Below are 19,161 nucleotides of genomic sequence, written 5' to 3' on the forward strand. Positions count from 1 at the left end.
GGACAGCACTGCTCTGCTTTCTGGGTTGTGGAAGGAGGATCAAGACGAGGGCCTGCCCAGTGGTCTGGTATCTCCTCCCACCCCTGTTGCTGCTCCCACAGGCCGTCTGGAGTGGGTACGCTTTCAGGAGGCGGAGTACAAGTTTTTTGAGCACCACTCCTCGTGGGCGCAGGCACAGCGCATCTGTACGTGGTTCCAGGCAGAGCTGACCTCTGTTCACAGCCAGGCAGAACTGGACTTCCTGGGGCAAAATATGCAGAAGGTGGGCGAGAGAGGCAGCAAGGAGTTATGTGCTGGGAAGGGGCCAAGCACAGGGAAGCCGCTAACCTTTACCTGCTTCCTTTCCCAGTTGTCCTCAGACCAGGAGCAGCACTGGTGGATCGGCCTGCACACCTCAGAGAGCGACGGACGCTTCAGGTGGGAGCACTAGTGCGCGACAGGTGTGAGAGCGGGCGCTCGTGTGAGTGGCTGGCTGTGTCCCCAAGCTAGAAGTGTCCAAGCTGGCCACACACAGAGAAACCTGCATTTGAGTTCAACTCTGCTCCTCACTGGCTGCACGGCCTTGAAGGATGAAGTGATGTGTTTGTGGCCTTCGTTTTCTTATCTGAAGGTCGCAGTAGTGAGACCTGTCTCGCTTGCCTGGCATCCTTGAGACCTTGGGGTTGATTCTTGGACTACAAAACAGATACTTTAAAACTCCAACAATTTGTACATGCATACATACATACATACATATATACATACACACATACATATATATGGTTATATAGTTATATATAGTTATATAGTAATACAGTTATTATTTTAGGTATTTATTTATTTTGAGACAGGGTCTCACTATATAGCCATGGTTACCTATGTAGACCAGGCTATCCCTGGACTCACAGAGATCCCCCTGCCTCTGCTTCCCAGGGGCTGGGATTAAAGGTGTGTGTTACCATACCTAGCTTTATTTTATTTTTAAAAGTTAATCATTACTGTATTATTTCTTCAATACTGCAGTATTCCTTTAAAAATTTTTTTCTGGGGTTGGGGATTTAGCTCAGTGGTAGAGCGCTTGCCTAGCAAGCGCAAGGTCCTGGGTTCGGTCCTCAGCTCTGAAAAAAGAAAAAAATTTTTTTCTGTCCCAGTGGAACTCACCCTGTAGACCAGGCTAGCTTCAAACTCACAAAGATCTGCCTGCTTCTGCCTCCTAAATGCTGGGATTAAAGGCGTGTGCCACCATCCAGATTTCTTTACATATTTTTAATTTTTATTGATTTTTAAATTTGTGTGTGTGTGTGTGTGTGTGTGTGTGTGTGTGTGTATACACAAGTGTGCTGATACCTACAGAGGACACCAGATTCCCTGGAGGGGCTGTGAGCCACCCACGTGTGTGTGCTGGGAACTGAACTGTAGCCCTCTGGAAGAGTAGTACACACTCTTTTTTTTTTTTTATTCTTTTTTTCGGAGCTGGGGACCAAACCCAGGGCCTTGTGCTTGCTAGGCAAGTGCTCTACCACTGAGCTAAATCCCCAACCCCTAGTACACACTCTTAACAGCTAAGCCATCTTTCCAGCCCCTCAATAATGGTGCTACTTTCTAACTAGATGTACAATTTTTTGCTCCAGAATACTATTGCCTACATAACATGTAAGTTATTTACAGAAGATACGAGCCTGTCCAGCTTATGTTGGTTATTGTATCTGCTATTGACCACCTGGTTGTTGCTTCCTACTCTGGAGACCCTGGGAGCATGTGGTGTGACAGGTCATAATGTCACTACCATTTCCCAAAGTCAGACCTACTAAAATAGAGCATCCGTGTCCTTAAGATACAAGACCTAGCAAAAAGCCCCTGGATATCACAGTGTTCTGTTTGACGAAATTTTTTATTTCATGAGTTCTTTGTAGCTGTCTTCAGACACACTAGAAGGGGGCATTAGATCCCATTATAGATGGTTTCAAGCCACCACGTGGCTGCTGAGAATTGAACTCAGGACCTCTGGAAGAGTAGTTGGTGCTCTTAACCACTGAGCCATCTCTCCAGCCCCCAAAAGCAATTTTTAAGTCCTTACTACATCATCCAGCATCTATATAGTGGTGGCACTCTTCTGTCATACCTGGGGTCACATTATAAACAAAACTGGCCAGGACATGGACAGAGCATATGCTGATCTACAAGGGGACTCTAGTCATGCCTTACATCAACCAGGCCATTTGAGGTAGAAAGACCAGGGATTGGTCTCCACCAATCCAGGAGCTGCAGGGTTTTCAGGCATCTGAGAGAGGTCAGAGGCTGTAGGTCTCCGGCTCTGTGTTCCTTCAGCCCTATTCCTACTGTCTGGCTTCCAGTGCTGTATATGGAGGAGGCCTAACCTGTGTTCTGTGACTCTGTAGGTGGTCAGATGGTTCTGTTATAAACTTTGTCTCCTGGGCACCGGGAAAACCTCGACCCATTGGCAAGGACAAGAAGTGTGTGTACATGACAGCTAGACAAGGTGAGTTTAATGAGGGCCAGAGAGGGTGTTATCAGCATGAAGGAGGGGCTATAGTTAGGGATACATAGGTAGGGGGGTTGAGGGGTGGAGAACTACTCTCTTCTCTCTTTGAGCAAATCCAAGAAGGGATATATATATCCAAGGATCAACAGATGGTCCACGGCTCCAAGGACACAGAGCTTGAGCTCAGCCCATATCCTCTGGGCATGGGACCAAGAGTGCTGCCTGTCCTGCCCTCCCCTAGGGTAACGGTTCTCTTTCCCCTTCACAGAGGACTGGGGGGACCAGAGGTGCCATACAGCCTTGCCCTACATCTGTAAACGCAGCAATAGCTCTGGAGAGACTCGGCCTCACGACCTGCCACCGTCAACCCTAGGAGGCTGCCCCTCCGGCTGGAACCAGTTCCTCAACAAGGTAGGGGTTGGGAAGGGACACAAAGAGAGCCAGAGGAGAGGGTAGGAGCGGGTATTGGCCAAGCCTCAGGTGCCCGAGCTGACCTTTTGTCTGTGCCAATGAGAGAGAGGCTCCTTGGAAGGGTGGCTCAGTGTATGTGACACTTGGTTCGCAAGGGACCGAAGTTACCTAAATACTTTTCGTGAGTTTTCTAGACCAGTGGTTGTCAAAAGCCTTTTGATAAGGAACTCTATTAATAAAATAAAATATCGGGCATTCGTACCCAATCTGCATGTGTAAATATGTTATTTATGTGTATATGCATGAGCATGCAGACAACATTTGTGGTTACTTCTGTACTACAAGACTATCATCACATGGAGTCAAATATGCACGAGAACAGAACTGAGAACACGTAAAGATTAAAAACAGTATCTTTAAAAATCCCTCAGCAGAATGAAAATGTGTTTGGGCCACGTGACGGGTCATTACAATAATTAATATTTACGCAGTTTTAATAAGATCATCTGATCGAATATTCTCCTGTTCTGCAATATACAAAATCCATTTCTTTTTCATTTAAGGTCCCCCCCCCGTACATAAAAATACAAAAGTGATAGATATTTGGGGGTGCTGTGTGATACTTTGGTAATTGATACATTGTATAATGCTTAAATTAGGGTAAATGCATCCGTCTTCTGGAAGTCATAATCTTGCTTTAAGAGAAAATCACCCCAACTCCTTCCTTCTAGCTGTGTGAAATGCTCAGTATGTTCTGTCCTACGGTTTCCTCACCACAGGTCATTTTATCGTGCGGTTGGTCACCTTACCGCGCACCAGCACGGAACAACTAGATTGGACATAACTGTTCTTCCGTACGCAGTGGCCAACCCACCCCTGGCCCCATGGTGTCCACTGACCAACACTCTGTTCTCAACTCTCTTTTTTTCCCCTTTTCGGTTTTTCAAGACAGGGTTTCTCTGTGTAGCCCTGACTGTCCTGGAATTCAGTCTGAAGACCAGGCTGGCCTGGAACTCACAAAGACCCACCTGCCCCTGCCTCTGTCTCATGAATGCTAGCATTAAAGGTGTGCACTGCCGCCATCACCTCTTCTGAGACAGGGTTTTGTGTAACCTAGGTTAGCCTTGAACTCACTATGTAGGTGTGAGCGACTTTGAACTTTTGACGGCCCACATGCAGGGAATGCTGGGAATAGAACCTAGAGCATCTGCATGCCAGGCAAACACTTTACCAGCTGAGCTATGTGCCCAAGCAGAGGTTAATTTTTGCATGTTTATGTGGCCAGAGGTTAACCTTGAGTATTTTCTGAACGGTGCTGTGTCTTATATAGAGAGGTGGGGTCTCTCATGTAAGCCAAAAGCTTGCTGATTTGGCCAGTCTAGCTAAGCGGCTTACCCTAGACACTCTATCTCCTGAGTGCTTTCGTCACAAGCAGCCCCCAAACTTAGAGCATAAGTGTTAGGGATGCAAACTCTGGTTCTCACACTTATCCAGTAGGCACTTTATCTGTCTCCACATGTGGGTGAAATCATGCTGTGTTTCTTTCTGTGTTTATTTTTAAAAATTCTTTTCCTTTTCTTTCTTTCTTTTTTTTTCTTTTTTCTTTTTTTTTTTTTTTTTTTTTTTTGTATTTTATGTCTGCATGTATTTGTGAGAGCCCTCAGGACTAGGGTTACAGAGGGGTTGTGAGCTGCTGTGTAGATACTGAGATCCCAATCCAGATCTTCTCCGGGAGCAGCAAGTGCTGAGCCCTTCTTGCCACCTGAGGTTTTGTTTGTTTTTTTGTTTTGTTTTGTTTTGTTTTTTGTTTTTCTCTTGACAACATTTAGAAAATTGTCTCTCCTAGTGTTTTGAAGTTGGGCATGATGGTACATACTTGTAACTCAGACCCTGGGAGGCTAGAGGATGGTGGGGGACTAGTCCAGCCAGGGCCACAAGAAGAAACTTCTCAAAACAAAAGCCAAATCAACAACAAAACTCAACAAACAAAAAGTAGGAAGGGCTTAAGGGTTTGGCTCATTGGTGCTTGCCTAGCATGTGTAAGGCCCTTAGTCAGACAGACACACACACACGCACACACACACACACACACACACACACACACACACACAGATAGCTCAGTCAGTCTGTAGTGTTGGCTGTACCAGCATGAAGACCTGAGTATGGTCCTCAGAACTCCCAGAAACAAAACAAAAGGCATTCATGAGCCCACATCTAGAACCCCAGTGTTGGGGAAGCAGAGGCAGAGGGATTCACTGGCCGCCCAGCCTAACCTAATCAGGGAGCCGAAGCCAATGAGAGACCTTGTCTCCAAAACCAAACCAAAGCAAAACCAAGCAAGGGAAGCAGCACCTGAAGAGCAAGGGTCCTCCGGCCTCTGCAGCTAATGCACATGTTCAAGTACGAGCCACCGGTGGTGCACGCTGGCAATCCCAATACTGGGGAGGCTGAGGCAAGAAGATTCTGAGTTCCAGGCCAGCTTGGGCTACATAGAAGACTCGGTCTCAAATAAACAATACCAAGCTCCCCACTCACCACCACCAGAGCTTGGGCATGTGTGACTTCTGTGCCAGGACGGGAGGGTGGGGCTTTGCCCAGGGAGATCCAGACGCCCTGTGTATGAAAGGCCTGAACACAGCTGCTGAGGGCTACCCAGCAAGGGCTTCTGGGAATGTGGACCGGGGACATAGAGCTGGGTATCAATTACATCCCCTGCCCCACAGTGTTTCCGAATCCAGGGCCAGGACCCCCAGGACAGGGTGAAATGGTCAGAGGCACAGTTCTCCTGTGAACAGCAAGAAGCCCAGCTGGTCACCATTGCAAACCCCTTAGAGCAAGGTAGGGTCAGCCTACAGGGGGGCTCTGGTGTCTCCCCACAACTGGCTACAGCAGAGCAAACAGGGACCACCCCATCACTCTTTCCTTTCTTCTGGGGGACTGTAGCGTACATCACGGCCAGCCTCCCCAATGTGACCTTTGACCTCTGGATTGGCCTGCATGGCTCTCAGAGGGACTTCCAGTGGATTGAGCAGGAACCTCTGCTCTATACCAATTGGGCACCAGGAGAGCCCTCTGGACCCAGCCCTGCTCCCAGTGGCACCAAGCCGGTGAGGACGCACATCACCGTGCTTTTCTCTGTCCCTGTTACCCTCTCCCCTGCATCGCCCCCTTCTTCCAGCCTCAGCTCTCCTTTGATGGGCCAGCCACTGGGGTTCCCCTAAGTAGCCTCTTCCCCTCAGACCAGCTGTGCGGTGATTCTGCACAGCCCCTCAGCCCACTTCACTGGCCGCTGGGATGATCGGAGCTGCACAGAGGAGACGCACGGCTTCATCTGCCAGAAGGGCACAGGTACAGGCCGCTGCTGCACGCGGGCTGGCTAGCTGCTCTGGGCGGGGCCAGAAGGAACCAAATATTGTTCCACTTTTCAGGGGCCCTAGAGGTCCCTTCAGAGTCATGCATCCACTTAGGGGGCAGGTGGCGTCAGGAGGAAGGTTGTGTGACTCACTGCTGTGTGTATGGTCAGAACCCCTAAGGTTCAGCATCACGGCGTCTTCAGCTCCCTCTGTTGGCCAATAAAAATCTCATTGATAAGGGTGGTGACTGGACTTCCCCATCCCCAGTGGAGACCTGCTGTGAGCCTGATGTCTGGTTTTTCCTGGCTTAGTCTCATACCCGGGAATGGGGTAAAGGAGGCGGGGCCTAGACTGAGTCCTGCCCCCTTTCCCCTTAGACCCCTCGCTGAGCCCATCCCCGGCAGCAGCACTCCCTGCCCCAGGCACCGAGCTCTCCTACCTCAACCGCACCTTCCGGCTGCTGCAGAAGCCACTGCGCTGGAAAGATGCTCTCCTGCTGTGTGAGAGCCGGAATGCCAGCCTGGCACACGTGCCTGATCCCTACACCCAGGCCTTCCTTACGCAGGCTGCCCGGGGGCTGCAAGCACCACTGTGGATCGGGCTGGCCAGTGAGGAGGTAGGCTCTAGGTCAGGATTTTGCCTCCCCTACCACCACCCTACCTTCTGCCTCGATTTCCTTTCCTCCCTCCACCTTAAGAATCCGTTCCCTTTCTTCTCACTTATGGCTACCTAATACCCAGGGCTCAAGGCGGTATTCCTGGCTCTCGGAGGAGCCTCTGAATTATGCGAGCTGGCAAGACGGGGAGCCCCAGCACACAGGGGGCTGTGCCTATGTGGATGTGGATGGAACCTGGCGCACCACCAGCTGTGACACCAAGCTGCAGGGGGCAGTGTGTGGGGTGAGCAGAGGTGAGTACCACTCGCTACGGCCAAGGCTTGCGCATGTGCAGGTGGTCCAGGGAGGATGTTCAGGCTACATCCTCAAATCCTGCACTCCAATAGGGCCCCCTCCTCCAAGGATAAGCTACCGCGGCAGCTGTCCTCAGGGCCTGGCTGACTCGTCCTGGATTCCCTTCAGGGAGCACTGCTACTCTTTCCACACGGAGCTGCTGCTGGGCCACAAGGAGGCACTGCAGCGCTGCCAAAGAGGTGGGTGAGAGAAGGCCAGCCCAGATCCGGGACTCGGAGACCCGAAGAAGGAGCTTCACCTCTGCCTGTGGGCACTTATCTCAAGCTCCCTCTGGCTTTTTAATACACAGACATGTGCAAAATAATCCCACAGTCTACAAGTGCCGAGATTCACACCATCTTGCCCTTGGGCTGCCAGAGAAGAGGGCTGGGGTTGCTGTGAATGGGAGGGTGGGTTGCGGGGAGGAGCTCTATCACCATAAGGGGGATTCTGCATGTTCTGACATGGGCTTTCTTTGTGTCCAGCTGGTGGGACAGTTCTGTCCATTCTTGATGAGATGGAGAATGTGTTTGTCTGGGAGCACCTGCAGACCGCTGAAACCCAGAGTCGGGGTGCCTGGTTGGGCATGAACTTCAATCCCAAAGGTGGGCGCTCTGTGTGGGGAAAAGGAAGGGACCAGGACTCAGGCTGCGAGAGAGATGGAGGTTAATGAGAACATGCCTGCTCTCTCCCACCTATAAAACTCCGACCTGTTCCCCTTCCCACACCTTCCCAATGGCTTCCTTCCACAGGAGGCATGCTGGTCTGGCAAGACAATACAGCTGTGAACTATTCTAACTGGGGCCCCCCTGGCCTGGGCCCTAGCATGCTAAGCCACAACAGCTGCTACTGGATCCAGAGCAGCAGCGGGCTGTGGCGCCCCGGTGCTTGTACCAACGTCACCATGGGAGTTGTCTGCAAGCTCCCTAGAGGTAAGCTAGGATCTCAGAAGGCACATGCTCAATCCACAGCTGGACTCACAGCTGGACGCACAGTGGGGTCCACAGCTAGGCTCACAGCTGGGCACATAGCTAGACACACAGTGGGGTCCACAGCTAGGCTCACAGCTGGGCACATAGCTAGACACACAGTGGGGTCCACAGCTGGGCTCACAGCTGGGCGCACAGCGGGGGGGGGGGGGGGCACAGCTGGGCCTAAGGTTACATGGTATACAGGGACACCTGCTTTGGGTGGGAGGGCATCAAGTATGTTAGTTTGTATCCAACAAACACAGGGCCTTAACTTTCCAAAGTGCACAGCAAGCCCAGAGGCCAACAATCTCCATCATTCTATAGTGATTAGAGTCAAGAGATGATCAATTCCTGTACACTCACTTCACAACTCTGGGGTCTGGGGAGATGGTCCAGTTGGCAAAGTCCCCCAAGCATGAGGATCTGAGCTCAGATCTCTAGCACCCCAATACAAGCCCAACATTCAGTGCCCACATCTGTGATCCAGAAACAGAAGGGAACACACGTGTTTATGTTTTATGGGTCCTTGGAGCTCATTTGTCAGCCTGTCTAGCTAAGTCCATGAGCTGCAGGCTCAGTGATAGACTCTGCCTCAAAACAACCAAGGTGGAGAGCCATCCAGGAAGACACATTGACCTCTGACCTCCACACACATGCACACTCACAAGTATCTGCATGTACACATGCAACGCACTCACCTACAAGCGCGCGCGCGCGCACACACACACACACACACACACACACACCTGTTCCGTCTGAGGCAAGTCTTTGAACTCCATGGCCTCAGCTTCCTTCCTCGTATATGAATCAGGAATAATAGCCAGGTCCTAGAGTCACGGGAGGTTCTGAGGGTCTGCAGAGTGACGTCGGAAAGCAGTTCCCAGGCATTTATTTAAACGATGACTATGGTTTCTATGAGGACTGACTGTGACTCTCTGCCTCTTCCCTCTTCTACAGTGGAGGAGAACGGCTTCCTGCCAACAGGTGAGTGGAGGGAACAGCCCTGGCCTGGCTCTTTCCCTGGCTCCTCGGTCCCTGTGGGCATGACTGTGGCCTGGCTTGATGGGAACTCCCCGCCTCCATCTCAGCAGCGCTTCCTGAGAACCCGGTGGCCCTGGTGGTGGTGCTGACTGCGGCAGTCCTACTCCTCCTGGCCTTGCTGACAGGGGCCCTCATCCTCTACCGGCGCCGACAGAGTGCGGAGCGTGGGTCTTTTGAGGGGGCTCGCTACAGTCGCAGCAGCCGCTCTGGCCCGGCAGAGGCCACCGAGAAGAACATCCTGGTTTCTGACATGGAAATGAACGAACAACAAGAATAGAGCCAAGGGCGTGGTCAAGGGCGTGGTCAAGGTGGAGCCGGAGCCGGAGTTGGAGCTAGGGAGGCTGGGGCCCGGGGTCAGCAGGTCCCCATCACCCACCAATCCAGTTGGCCTCTGGATGGCAGCTCTTGGGAGTTGCTGCTGGGTCCCGGGGGCTTAACTTGCGATGGGCGGGGGTACCTGACCTTCCGTAGAGGCTAGGCTGAGACTTGGCAGTGGGGCATGTCCCCTTTCTCCTGGGCCTGGACCTGGACCCCCATGGTAACTGGAGGCAATATGAGAAGGGACATGAGCTTATTCATGCCTTTTCCTCCCCGGATTCCTGAGCCTAAACCAGCTGACCTGCAGCCTAGGACTCTGTCCTCTTTGTAGGCCTAGAAAGCCTGCCCCGCCTCTTGGGGTGGCTCTCTGTCATCCCTCCTACTGGGCTACATCACATCAGCTCTGTCTCCTCACTCTGCCCTCGTGCCTTTTTTTCACCCAGTGCCTCCTTCTGAGCCAAGGCCCTGGGATTTGGGCTCTCTCTCTCTCTCTCTCTCTCTCTCTCTCTCTCTCTCTCTCTCCCCCTCTCTCTCCCTCTGGGTGGGGGTCAGCTGAAGGGGCTGGCCAAGCATCTGTCACTCCTGTGCCTGCTGGAATGGACCTAGGGTATGGCAGGAGGGAGCCGAGCTAGGTGGCTCAGGGCACCGGTATGCTGGAGTAAAGATGGAGAGACACCTCATCCACTCACGGGGGTGTCATCTCCTGCTGGTCCCCTGTGGGGACCAAAATAAATTCCCTAATGTCTCCAGCTTCTGGCTCTGGTTTGGAGAGAAGGAAGAGGGGTGGGGGGTGGGGGAGGGCGAGGCTGGAGAAGCTGTAGCCTGGGACAGAACCAGGTGACCAGCGCCCAGCTCCTGGAGCCACTCAGCACCTTTTCAAGAGGGGAGACCCAGCCAGGATGGAGAGTGCAAGTCCCCGTGTCCCAGTGCGGGGCAATGTGAACAAAAACTCAAAGACAGACCTTCTATTGTAGTTCTTGATTTCCTAAATGTGCTATTATTGTTTTGTCTTTTTTTAAAAAGAAGGAAAAAAAGAAAAAGAACAGCAAACAAATAAAAAACCTTCCAGAGGCTTGAGAACTCAGTGTTTCTGCCTCCTCCTTTGCAGAGTCTGACCCCCATGTTCCTCCTGCCAGGTTGTTTCTGTAGCCTGCCATTTTGCCTCCGAGTTCTTGGAGGCATGTAAACTGGGACACCTGAGCTCACTGTCCCATCGGCTTGAATAGGGGTGTAGAGGACCCACCTCCTAGGATGGGGCGGTTGGAAGGATGCTGGAGGATTAGGTGAATGTCCTTGCCAAGTGCCTTTGAGTGCATGCAGTAAGCACTCCATAAATGCTAACTGCCACTCTTTATTTCTAAAGTTTTTTTTTATTACATTTGTGTGTGTGTGTGTGTGTGTGTGTGTGTGTGTGTGTGTGTGTGTGTAGGTCAAGAGGACAACTTGCAGAAGTCAGTTCTCTCCTTCCACTGCTGTTATTTTCTGCCATGGGCTTTGAGGAGGGTCCTGGAGTTGTCCAGCCAGCCCTGAGCGGGCAGTTCCTCAGAATCATTCTCCCGAGGCTTCCTGCCATGCCTGTGTTCTGCCTGCTAGAAACCTCTCCCCTTCCTCTCCACTTGGACTCAGCAGATGTGAGAGTTGGAGACACTTAAAGGAACAAGGGAAGGACCATGCCAGAGAAGAGGGGTGGAATGTGTGAGGGAGGACTGAGCAGACTGAATGGGGAGGATCTCACCATGGGAAGGGAGACTGAGCCTCGAAAGAGGTGTGTGTGTGTGTGTGTGTGTGTGTGTGTGTGTGTGTGCGCGCGCGCGCGCGTGCGCGCACGCACAAGCGAGGTGAATACCTGGACCAGAGTGGGAGTGGAGGGTCCTTAATGTCTCAGGACCAACAGGGTGACGAAAAGAGTGTGGCCGAGTGGGTGAAGGCCAGGAAGCCGTGACGCAGTGGACGTTGGTGAAGAATGCTGTCAGAGGGAATGGCTGATCTGACCTCTAACAAGTTCATTGTGACCAGGGTAAGGGACACAGACAATGGATGGGAAATGGGGGAGTGAAAGCAGGAAGGCCACACAGAGGAAGCTCTTGCAATAATTCAGTCCTCAGAAGATGGCGTAGAGGCCTTGTGTGTTCTCAGGTTTGCCCTGTCTGTGACCTTCTTAAACCTTAGTTCTCTTGTTTTGAATTGGCAATGCAGTCATGTGGTTCAAAGCCTGAAGGATAGAGAAAGATATATAAAGACACCCATTGAATGCTCTCTCTCCTTCCCCTGCCCATCCCCACCCTTATCCACCCTGGAGCCTCCTGCCCAGATGGTTTCCCAAGTCTCTTTCCAGTATTCGGGTTTTGGAAAACAAAAAACAAAAACAAAAACAGAAAACAAACAAAAACAGGAGGAACCGTGGCTGGATTTGCCCAGGGAGCATCAGATGCACAGGATGAAAGGGTGGTAACCGCCCAAGATAGAACTCTAGAGAGTCTGTGAGCCGCACTCCTGAGTGGGGGGACCCTCCTCTAGCTGTTCCTGCTCTGCAGCTCTAACAAGACCCAGGGGAGGTGGATAGGCCAGGCACTCGGAAGGGACCGCCAATACCTTAATGGTTAACCCACTTTACCCTCAAGTGATTTGCTCTGCAAACAGAGGCCAGAATAGCCCCTTTGTGAGCCACTGGCCATGGCTCAAGGGTTGCTCCCCCGGCTGCTGGGAGCTGCTCTGAGGGCAGAGATGCCACTGACTGCTGCCCTGAGAGAGAGAAGAAAGCAGGGCGGTGAAAGCAGAGTTTGTGAGATCTATTGGGTCGCCTGCCCCTACCCTCTCCCCGTTCCCTTATTCCCTCTCTCTCCAGCTCATGGCTGCCTCTACTACTCTACTTCTCTCTCTCTGGCTCTACTTACTACCCTCTTAACTCCCCTCCCCATGCCCTGAATAAACTCTATTCTGTACTACACCGTCATGTGGCTGGTCCCTCAGGGGGGAGGGAAGTCTCAGCATGGGCCCACAGAAGCACCCCCTTCCCCTACACCTCACCACACCTCCATAGAACATAACCCCCTCCCCCATCTTTTTATAAAAAAACACATCAACGAACACAGTCTGCTGCTGCTCCTGGGTTTTTTAGTGGGTGCTGGGGACCCAAACTGAGGCCCTCATGAGCAAGCGTGCGCCAACTCGGCAAACCTTGATTTTTGTCTTCTTTCTCTGGTGACTGGAGTCTTGCCAAAGGCCACACTCAATGCATGCTTGTCCTATAGCCTCTAAGGCTGGGGCCTCCCAAGGGATCATGTTCTAAGCCTTCCTGCCGGTGGCTCATCTGCCCAGTGAGGAGTTAGGGAATGCTTTTGTAGTTCTCTGAAGGGTCAGGAAGAAGGCTCTGGGCCTGGCTGTTTGCCTCCTGGCTCCAGGCCGGTTCTAGTTTTAGATCATGTGACAAAGACTTCTATCCTCTGGTGAGGCTCAGTTCCGTAACCACGAAGCATCTCTTCTGTGTGCCAGGTTCTTTGCTGAGCCTGCTGAGTGGCAGATGGCCTAAGACCTGTCCCGGGCCTGAGTGAAGGGCACTGTCTACTAGGCACAGAGCCCAGCCTTCCCTTGCAGGCCTGACCTGGCCCAGCTTCGGGCACCTGCATATTCAGTGACAGCTCAATGAATCCATGAATGAACAAGGAGCCGGGGCGGCTCTCCAGAGAGCAGCATTCTCCTGATCTCCTATCAAGTCAGAGATGGCCTCCTCCCAGGTACCCTGGCAGAGCTGACCTGGCCCAGTGGGCAGCTCTCTGAGGCCACAGGGGCCAGGAGCCAGCCAGCCTCACCACATGGCTATCCTGGAACAGAGCTGCCCAAACCTGGCCAAGCTGCCTGGACCAGTGGGGCCGGAGTCTCTGGCAGACCTGAGGTAAAGAGCCAGCATTGTGAGGGAGGGCAGAAAGGAGACACTCAGGGGAGTGAGAAGAGGACACGGAGAGATTGAGGAGGGGCCATGAGGGATCCAGCATGAGAGGAAAGTGCCCAGACCTTCCTGCAGGCCTGACTTTCTTTAGGAGGGTGCTGCCAAGAGGCCCCAGGAAAAGGCTGACTTCAGTCTTTGGCTCCCCTCAGAATCAGTTCCATTGCATTGAGGGGGTGGGGCTGCCTTTAACACTTCCTTGTCTGAAAAGCAAGCAATTACAGACACAAGACAGAGGAGAGAGCAACTGCCAGGCCTTTCTTGGCACCAAGGTTCAAGGCCATGTATTCTAAAGAGACAAGTACTGATTTATCGGTTGTCCGGTGACTTTTCTGGGGATCCCAGGCAGTGATACCTTTCTAGTTCCATCCATGGTCTTACTTCCAGACACCCCTAAGATCTGTGGGGTGCCTAGCTGTCTGTGAGGAAGATATCTGGCCTTCAGTTACTGTGGGTTTCTAGCTGTGCATGGGGTGGTGGACGGTTGACCCTTTGTTACTGTGGGTATCTATCAGTGCAGGAGAAGGGGACACACATGGCCCTCTTACCGTGAGTGTCCAGCTGTGCAATGGGGGACACGCCAGGTCCTCTGTTACTGTGGGGTGTCCAGCTGTGTGTGTGGCAGGAGACACCTGGCCCTTTGTCACTGTGGGGTTTCCAGCTGTGCCAGGGACAGGAGACACCTGGCCCTCTGACAATCTGCTTCCCTGCTAGCTTCTGCAGATTTGCACTGTCCTTCCTCCCTTGGAATTTGGGGAAGCAGTATGGTGTCCTCCATACTGCTTCATACAAATTATTAAACATAATCTCCCCTTGCTAATCCAGTGGGTTCATTCTGCTACTATCTATATCCAAGGGTGTCCAAGTCCAAGCCCCTTATGTAACATGCATTATATAAATACTATTCCGTATAGTTCCATGTAGTCTCTACTCCCTCTTATATGTTAAATAATTACCCCCTCCCTGTTGGCAGTCTCCTACCATCTCAGGTCCCCTCTCTGGACTCCACAAGCCATCGAAAGCCCTGTTCTCCTCTCTTCCTTTGCTTTTTGTTATCGTTTTTAATGCCGTGAGTATGGGTGTTTAGCCTGCGCATATGTCTGTGTACCACACACAGGCTCAGTGTTTGTGGAAGCCAGAAGTGGGAATTGGATCCCCTAGAACTGGAGTTACAGGTTTTTGTGAGCCACCATGGCGGTGCTGGGAATTGAAGCCTAGGTCCACTGGAAGAGCAACCAGTGCTCTTAACTGCTGAGCCATCTCTCCAGTCCTTCCAGGGGCCTTTTGCTGCACCCTTTGGCTCTGAGAGCCCTGAAGGTAAAGGATGCTACCTTTTCTCTCTGTCACAGAGCACAAGGGTTGGGTGCATGGCTTTGTTCAATAGACTTAAGATATTATGAACTTCAGAGTGCTACTTGAGTCCCTGAGAGTAAGCTTCCTTCCAGGCAACACAGGGTTAATAATACAGACTGACTGAGGGTTACAGCTAAGTGTCAAGGACTCATTTATCTCCAGGTGAGTTCATAAGAAGTGTCCTGTAAGTGGGACCCACAGGCTCACTTCACCTTGAGTGACTTTTTCTGTATGGGAACCTCTGTCCCGGTGCCTCTGGGCTCCATACCTCCTCCTCCTCTTTATGGACTCCCAAACTGGTGCACACTTAGCTGATGTAGGATGGCAGTTGTGAAACTGGCTATAGGTTTGGTCTGTGTATGCGGCTCAGCTCAGTGGTGGTGGTGGCGGCGGCGCTTACCTAGCGTGCGTAAGGCTCTGGGTTCAATTCCCAACAATGAAAAGGCTTGGGAAGGTTCTGGGACCTACCCAGGGCTCTTCAATCACTCTCTAGGAAAATATGATTGATTCGCTGATTCACAGAGGGAAAGACGGTCTTTTCCAACCTGCTTTTTTTTTTTTAACTTTCTATTGATTCTTTGTGAATTTCACATCATGCACCCCAATCCTACTCATCTCCCCATCCCTTCATGTTTGTGTTCCGCCTGTGCAACCTCTGTCCCCAAATAAAAAAACAAAACAAAAACCAAAGACATCCCATCATGGAGGCCGTAGTGTGTCACAGAGGTCATGAGTGGGATAGCCAGCCCCTGCCTTTTGATCAATGATGAAGCAAGAAGTCAAAGGCATACCCCTGGGTGACTGGGGCCAGAGGTAGACATGAATTCTCAGTCTCTCTCTCATGGCTGACTTCACTGGAAATAATCCTGGTTATCTGGGTAAATCCTTGAAATCATTTTATATAGAAAAGAACACAGTTTTTTCACAAACTTTGGTTTTTTTTTTTTTTTGTTTTTTGTTTTTTTAAGGAGGAGGTTTGGGGGACAGGCAGTGACAGTACATGCCTTTAGATCTAGCACTCAGGAGGCAGAGGCAGATCTCTATGAATTCCAGGCTAGCCTGGTCTACAGAGTGAGCTCCAGGACAGGCAGGAATGCCATGTAGAGAAAACCTGTCTTAAAAACCAAAACAGAAAACAAAAAAAAAAATTGATGTGTAATATGCATATCGGTGTATGCTGTTGTGTACCGGCTGTGTAAGTGTGAGATTCACAAGACTACATTAGGTGTCTTTCTGTCACACTCTTCCTTGCTTTTTTTTTAAATATTTTATTTATTTATTATATATTATGATTACACTGTCGCTATCTTCAGACACACCAGAAGAGGGCATCAGACTCATTTCAGATGGTTGTGAGCCACCATGTGGTTGCTGGGATTTGAACTCAGGACCTTGGGAAGAGCAGTCGGTGCTCTTAACCACTGAGCCATCTCTCCATCTCTCCAGCCCTAATAGTGTACATGGTTTTTTTTTTTTTTCTTTTTTTCTTTTTTCTTTTTTTCGGAGTTGGGGACCGAACCCAGGGCCTTGTGCTTCCTAGGTAAGCGCTCTACCACTGAGCTAAATCCCCAACCCCTAGAGTGGGTTTCTTACTGAATCTCAACTGACTGAACAAACAGAATCCACGCTGAAATTATAGATGGGCAGACGGGCCCATTTTTTTGTGTGGGTGCCAGGGATCCAAACTCAAGACTTCATGCTTTCACAGCGGGCGCTTTAACCACTGAGCCATCTCCTAGTCCTGCAATGGTTTTCTGGTGAAAACCTTTGACAGAGCAGTGCCAGCCTTCTTAATACTGAGACCCTTTGATACAGTTTCCCACGTTGTGGTGACCCCCAACATAGGATTATTTCATTGCTATTTCACAGCCGTTGCTACCGTTGCGAATCAGATTGTAAATATCTGATATGCAGGATATCAGATATGTGAGCCCACAAGGAGTCACAAGCAGGTTGAGACCTGCTGGTCTGGGCGGAGCTGTTTGAACACGTCTTACTGTAGACTGGGGCTGGCAGGATGTTGACATAGCCACTTTGGCTTCCAGTCAGCTCTTGGTAAAACTTTATTTTCATTTGGAGACAAGATCTTGCTATGTTATCTAGCCTAGACTTCCTGTGCAAGAGTGCAGAATGCAGCAAGTAGCTAGTGTCCCTAACCACTGGACTGTCCCTCTAGCCCCTATACATTTTATTTTTCAAGCATGCCTTGTCCCCTCCTCCATGCTTCTTGGGACCAATTCTTGGACAAATCTTCTCTTAACCGTAAATGTCAGTTTAAAAAAAAAAAAAAAGGGCCAATTTCTCTGTGTAGCTGGGGCCTCCATGTGCAGCCAGGGGTTCCAGGTTTGAACACAAGCACTCGAAACTTTGAATTTTATTTATGCCACTAATTTTTATTCAGCTGCTGTCAACTTCAGAAGCGTGTCTAAGATCTACTAACAAGCAAGGGTGTTGTTCATCTTCTGCTCTGGTCTTGGGTCTTGGCTTGGTTGGACGCCCCTTATTTCCACGAGTTAAATCACGTTGTTTAGAAGGGACACGCCAGAGAAGTGGGTCAAGATTTTAGGTAAGCCACATTAGTCTTCTTGAAAACTTCATTGCTCCCATGAGTCATCTCCAAGCTGCAGTGTCTTATCCAGAGCCCCCAGGAGAGACCCTAGGCTAGGAAGCGGGAGTTGTTCTAGGAGCATGGGTCTTGAAGGCAAGAAGAATGTTTGTTCAATCTAAATTTTGTTTATATAACACAACACCACGATGAACCCATCATTCAAATAAGCATTTTTTTTTTTTGTTCTTTTTTTCGGAGCTGGGGACCGAACCCAGGGCCTTGCGCTTCCTAGGTAAGCGCTCTACCACTGAGCTAAATCCCCAGCCCCCAAATAAGCATTTTTTGTTTCAGGTTTTTTTTTTTTTTCCAGAGCTGGGGACCGAACCCAGAGCCTTGCCCTTGCTAGGCAAGCGCTCTATCACTGAGCTAAATCCTCAACCCCGAATAAGCATTTTTTAAAAGTATTATTTATTTAGAGTTGGAGAGTTGGCTTAACAGTTAAGAGCCCTTGTTTCTTTTGCAGAGGACCAGGGTTTGAGCATTCACACAGAGGCTCGCAACTGTCTATACAATTCCTTGTTCTGACCTCAGCAGGCACAGGACACACGTAGTACATTTATATGCCTGCAGGCAAAACACGCATATGTGCTGTAAGAAAAAGGATCAGCTGGGTTGGGGATTTAGCTCAGTGGTAGAGCGCTTGCCTAGGAAGCACAAGGCCCTGGGTTCGGTCCCCAGCTCCGGAAAAAAAGAACCAAAAAAAAAAAGAAGAAAAGAAAAAGGATCAGCTCTGGACCCCCAAGACCAAGTTCTCAGCTCCAAGGAGATTTGTTTGCCTCAGAGGGACAGAGGGCAGGGATTAAGAAACAGGACAAGAGACAGAGGAAGAGGTCTCTGAGAAGGGGAAGGAAACAAGGGGGAGGGGAGGGGTATTTGTCCCTGGGGACAAAGGACAGCCTCTGGATAGAGAGGAGGCAAACAAGGCCACAGGCAAATGGCAGCTTATAAGGGTAACAGGGGACCCCGTGTTAGGACGAGGTGTTTAACTTTAACTTGCCATGTTAGTTAGGAGCCAGGGGGCTCTGATTGCTGGCCTTAAAAACTTTGTTAGCTGGATCTTGGGGGTCAGCCTTGGGAGAAGGAAGTGGCCAAATAAGGAAGTAGGCCTTGGGGGCTGGCTAGCTTTAGGGATGTGACCTAATGGCTTTTAGCAAGGCCGAGGGAATGGGGGACATGCTCACCATGCTCAGCTGGCCAGAGTCCTTCATGTATACAATTAAAATAAATCTAAATTAAAACCAATAAATCCTGGGCTCATTGTGGTGTTCTCTGTCTCCCTGTCTCCCTGTCTCTCTGTCTCTGTTTCTCCTCTCTCTCTCTCTCTCTCTCTCTCTCTCTCTCTCTCTCTCTCTCTCTCTCTCTCTCTCTCTCTCGCAGGCACACACACACGCACACGACCGTCCTTGCCTGTATTACCATCTGATCCTCCTGCCTAACCTCCTGAATGCTGGGATGGCAGCAGGCTTAACCGCACATCACGGATGTGGTGCTGAGGACGCACCCATGGTCCATGCATGCAAAGTGAGTGCCTCTCTCCATTTGACTTTTCTTTTACCTCCTTTTTCTCTCCTGTCCCCTGTTTTGAGGACATTTAGGGGAGCACAAGTACCCAGTCGGGCTTTCAGACTCCCATAGTCCAAACATGGGATTCAGAGAGTCTGAGCATGTTTCCCCGGCTCTGTGACTGTCCTCACAGAGCCACTCCGACACCTTCCTCACCTCATTTCTACTC

The 19,161-nt window shown here is 50.7% G+C and overlaps 1 protein-coding gene across 2 annotated transcripts in view; it reads left to right on the top strand.

Annotated features, from left to right (window-relative positions):
- Positions 1-10,605, top strand: part of Mrc2 (mannose receptor, C type 2) — a 61,305-nt gene extending 50,700 nt beyond the window's left edge. The window contains exons 17-30 of one of the 2 annotated variants that reach the window (XM_006247631.5): positions 102-262; positions 350-417; positions 2,379-2,479; positions 2,751-2,893; positions 5,617-5,731; positions 5,837-6,000; positions 6,133-6,241; positions 6,624-6,862; positions 6,987-7,155; positions 7,249-7,395; positions 7,681-7,800; positions 7,948-8,127; positions 9,124-9,150; positions 9,258-10,605. In XM_006247631.5, coding sequence (XP_006247693.1) covers positions 102-262; positions 350-417; positions 2,379-2,479; positions 2,751-2,893; positions 5,617-5,731; positions 5,837-6,000; positions 6,133-6,241; positions 6,624-6,862; positions 6,987-7,155; positions 7,249-7,395; positions 7,681-7,800; positions 7,948-8,127; positions 9,124-9,150; positions 9,258-9,484 — 1,970 coding nt within the window. In that variant the 3' untranslated portion in view covers positions 9,485-10,605. Of the gene's footprint in view, positions 1-101; positions 263-349; positions 418-2,378; positions 2,480-2,750; positions 2,894-5,616; positions 5,732-5,836; positions 6,001-6,132; positions 6,242-6,623; positions 6,863-6,986; positions 7,156-7,248; positions 7,396-7,680; positions 7,801-7,947; positions 8,128-9,123; positions 9,151-9,254 lie in introns of both variants that reach the window. The other variant, NM_001024687.2, reaches the window with a different exon arrangement.
- Positions 10,606-19,161: the final 8,556 nt, after the last annotated feature.

The sequence above is a fragment of the Rattus norvegicus genome, chromosome 10 (genome assembly GCF_036323735.1).
Source record: "Rattus norvegicus strain BN/NHsdMcwi chromosome 10, GRCr8, whole genome shotgun sequence".
Lineage (NCBI taxonomy): Eukaryota > Metazoa > Chordata > Mammalia > Rodentia > Muridae > Rattus > Rattus norvegicus.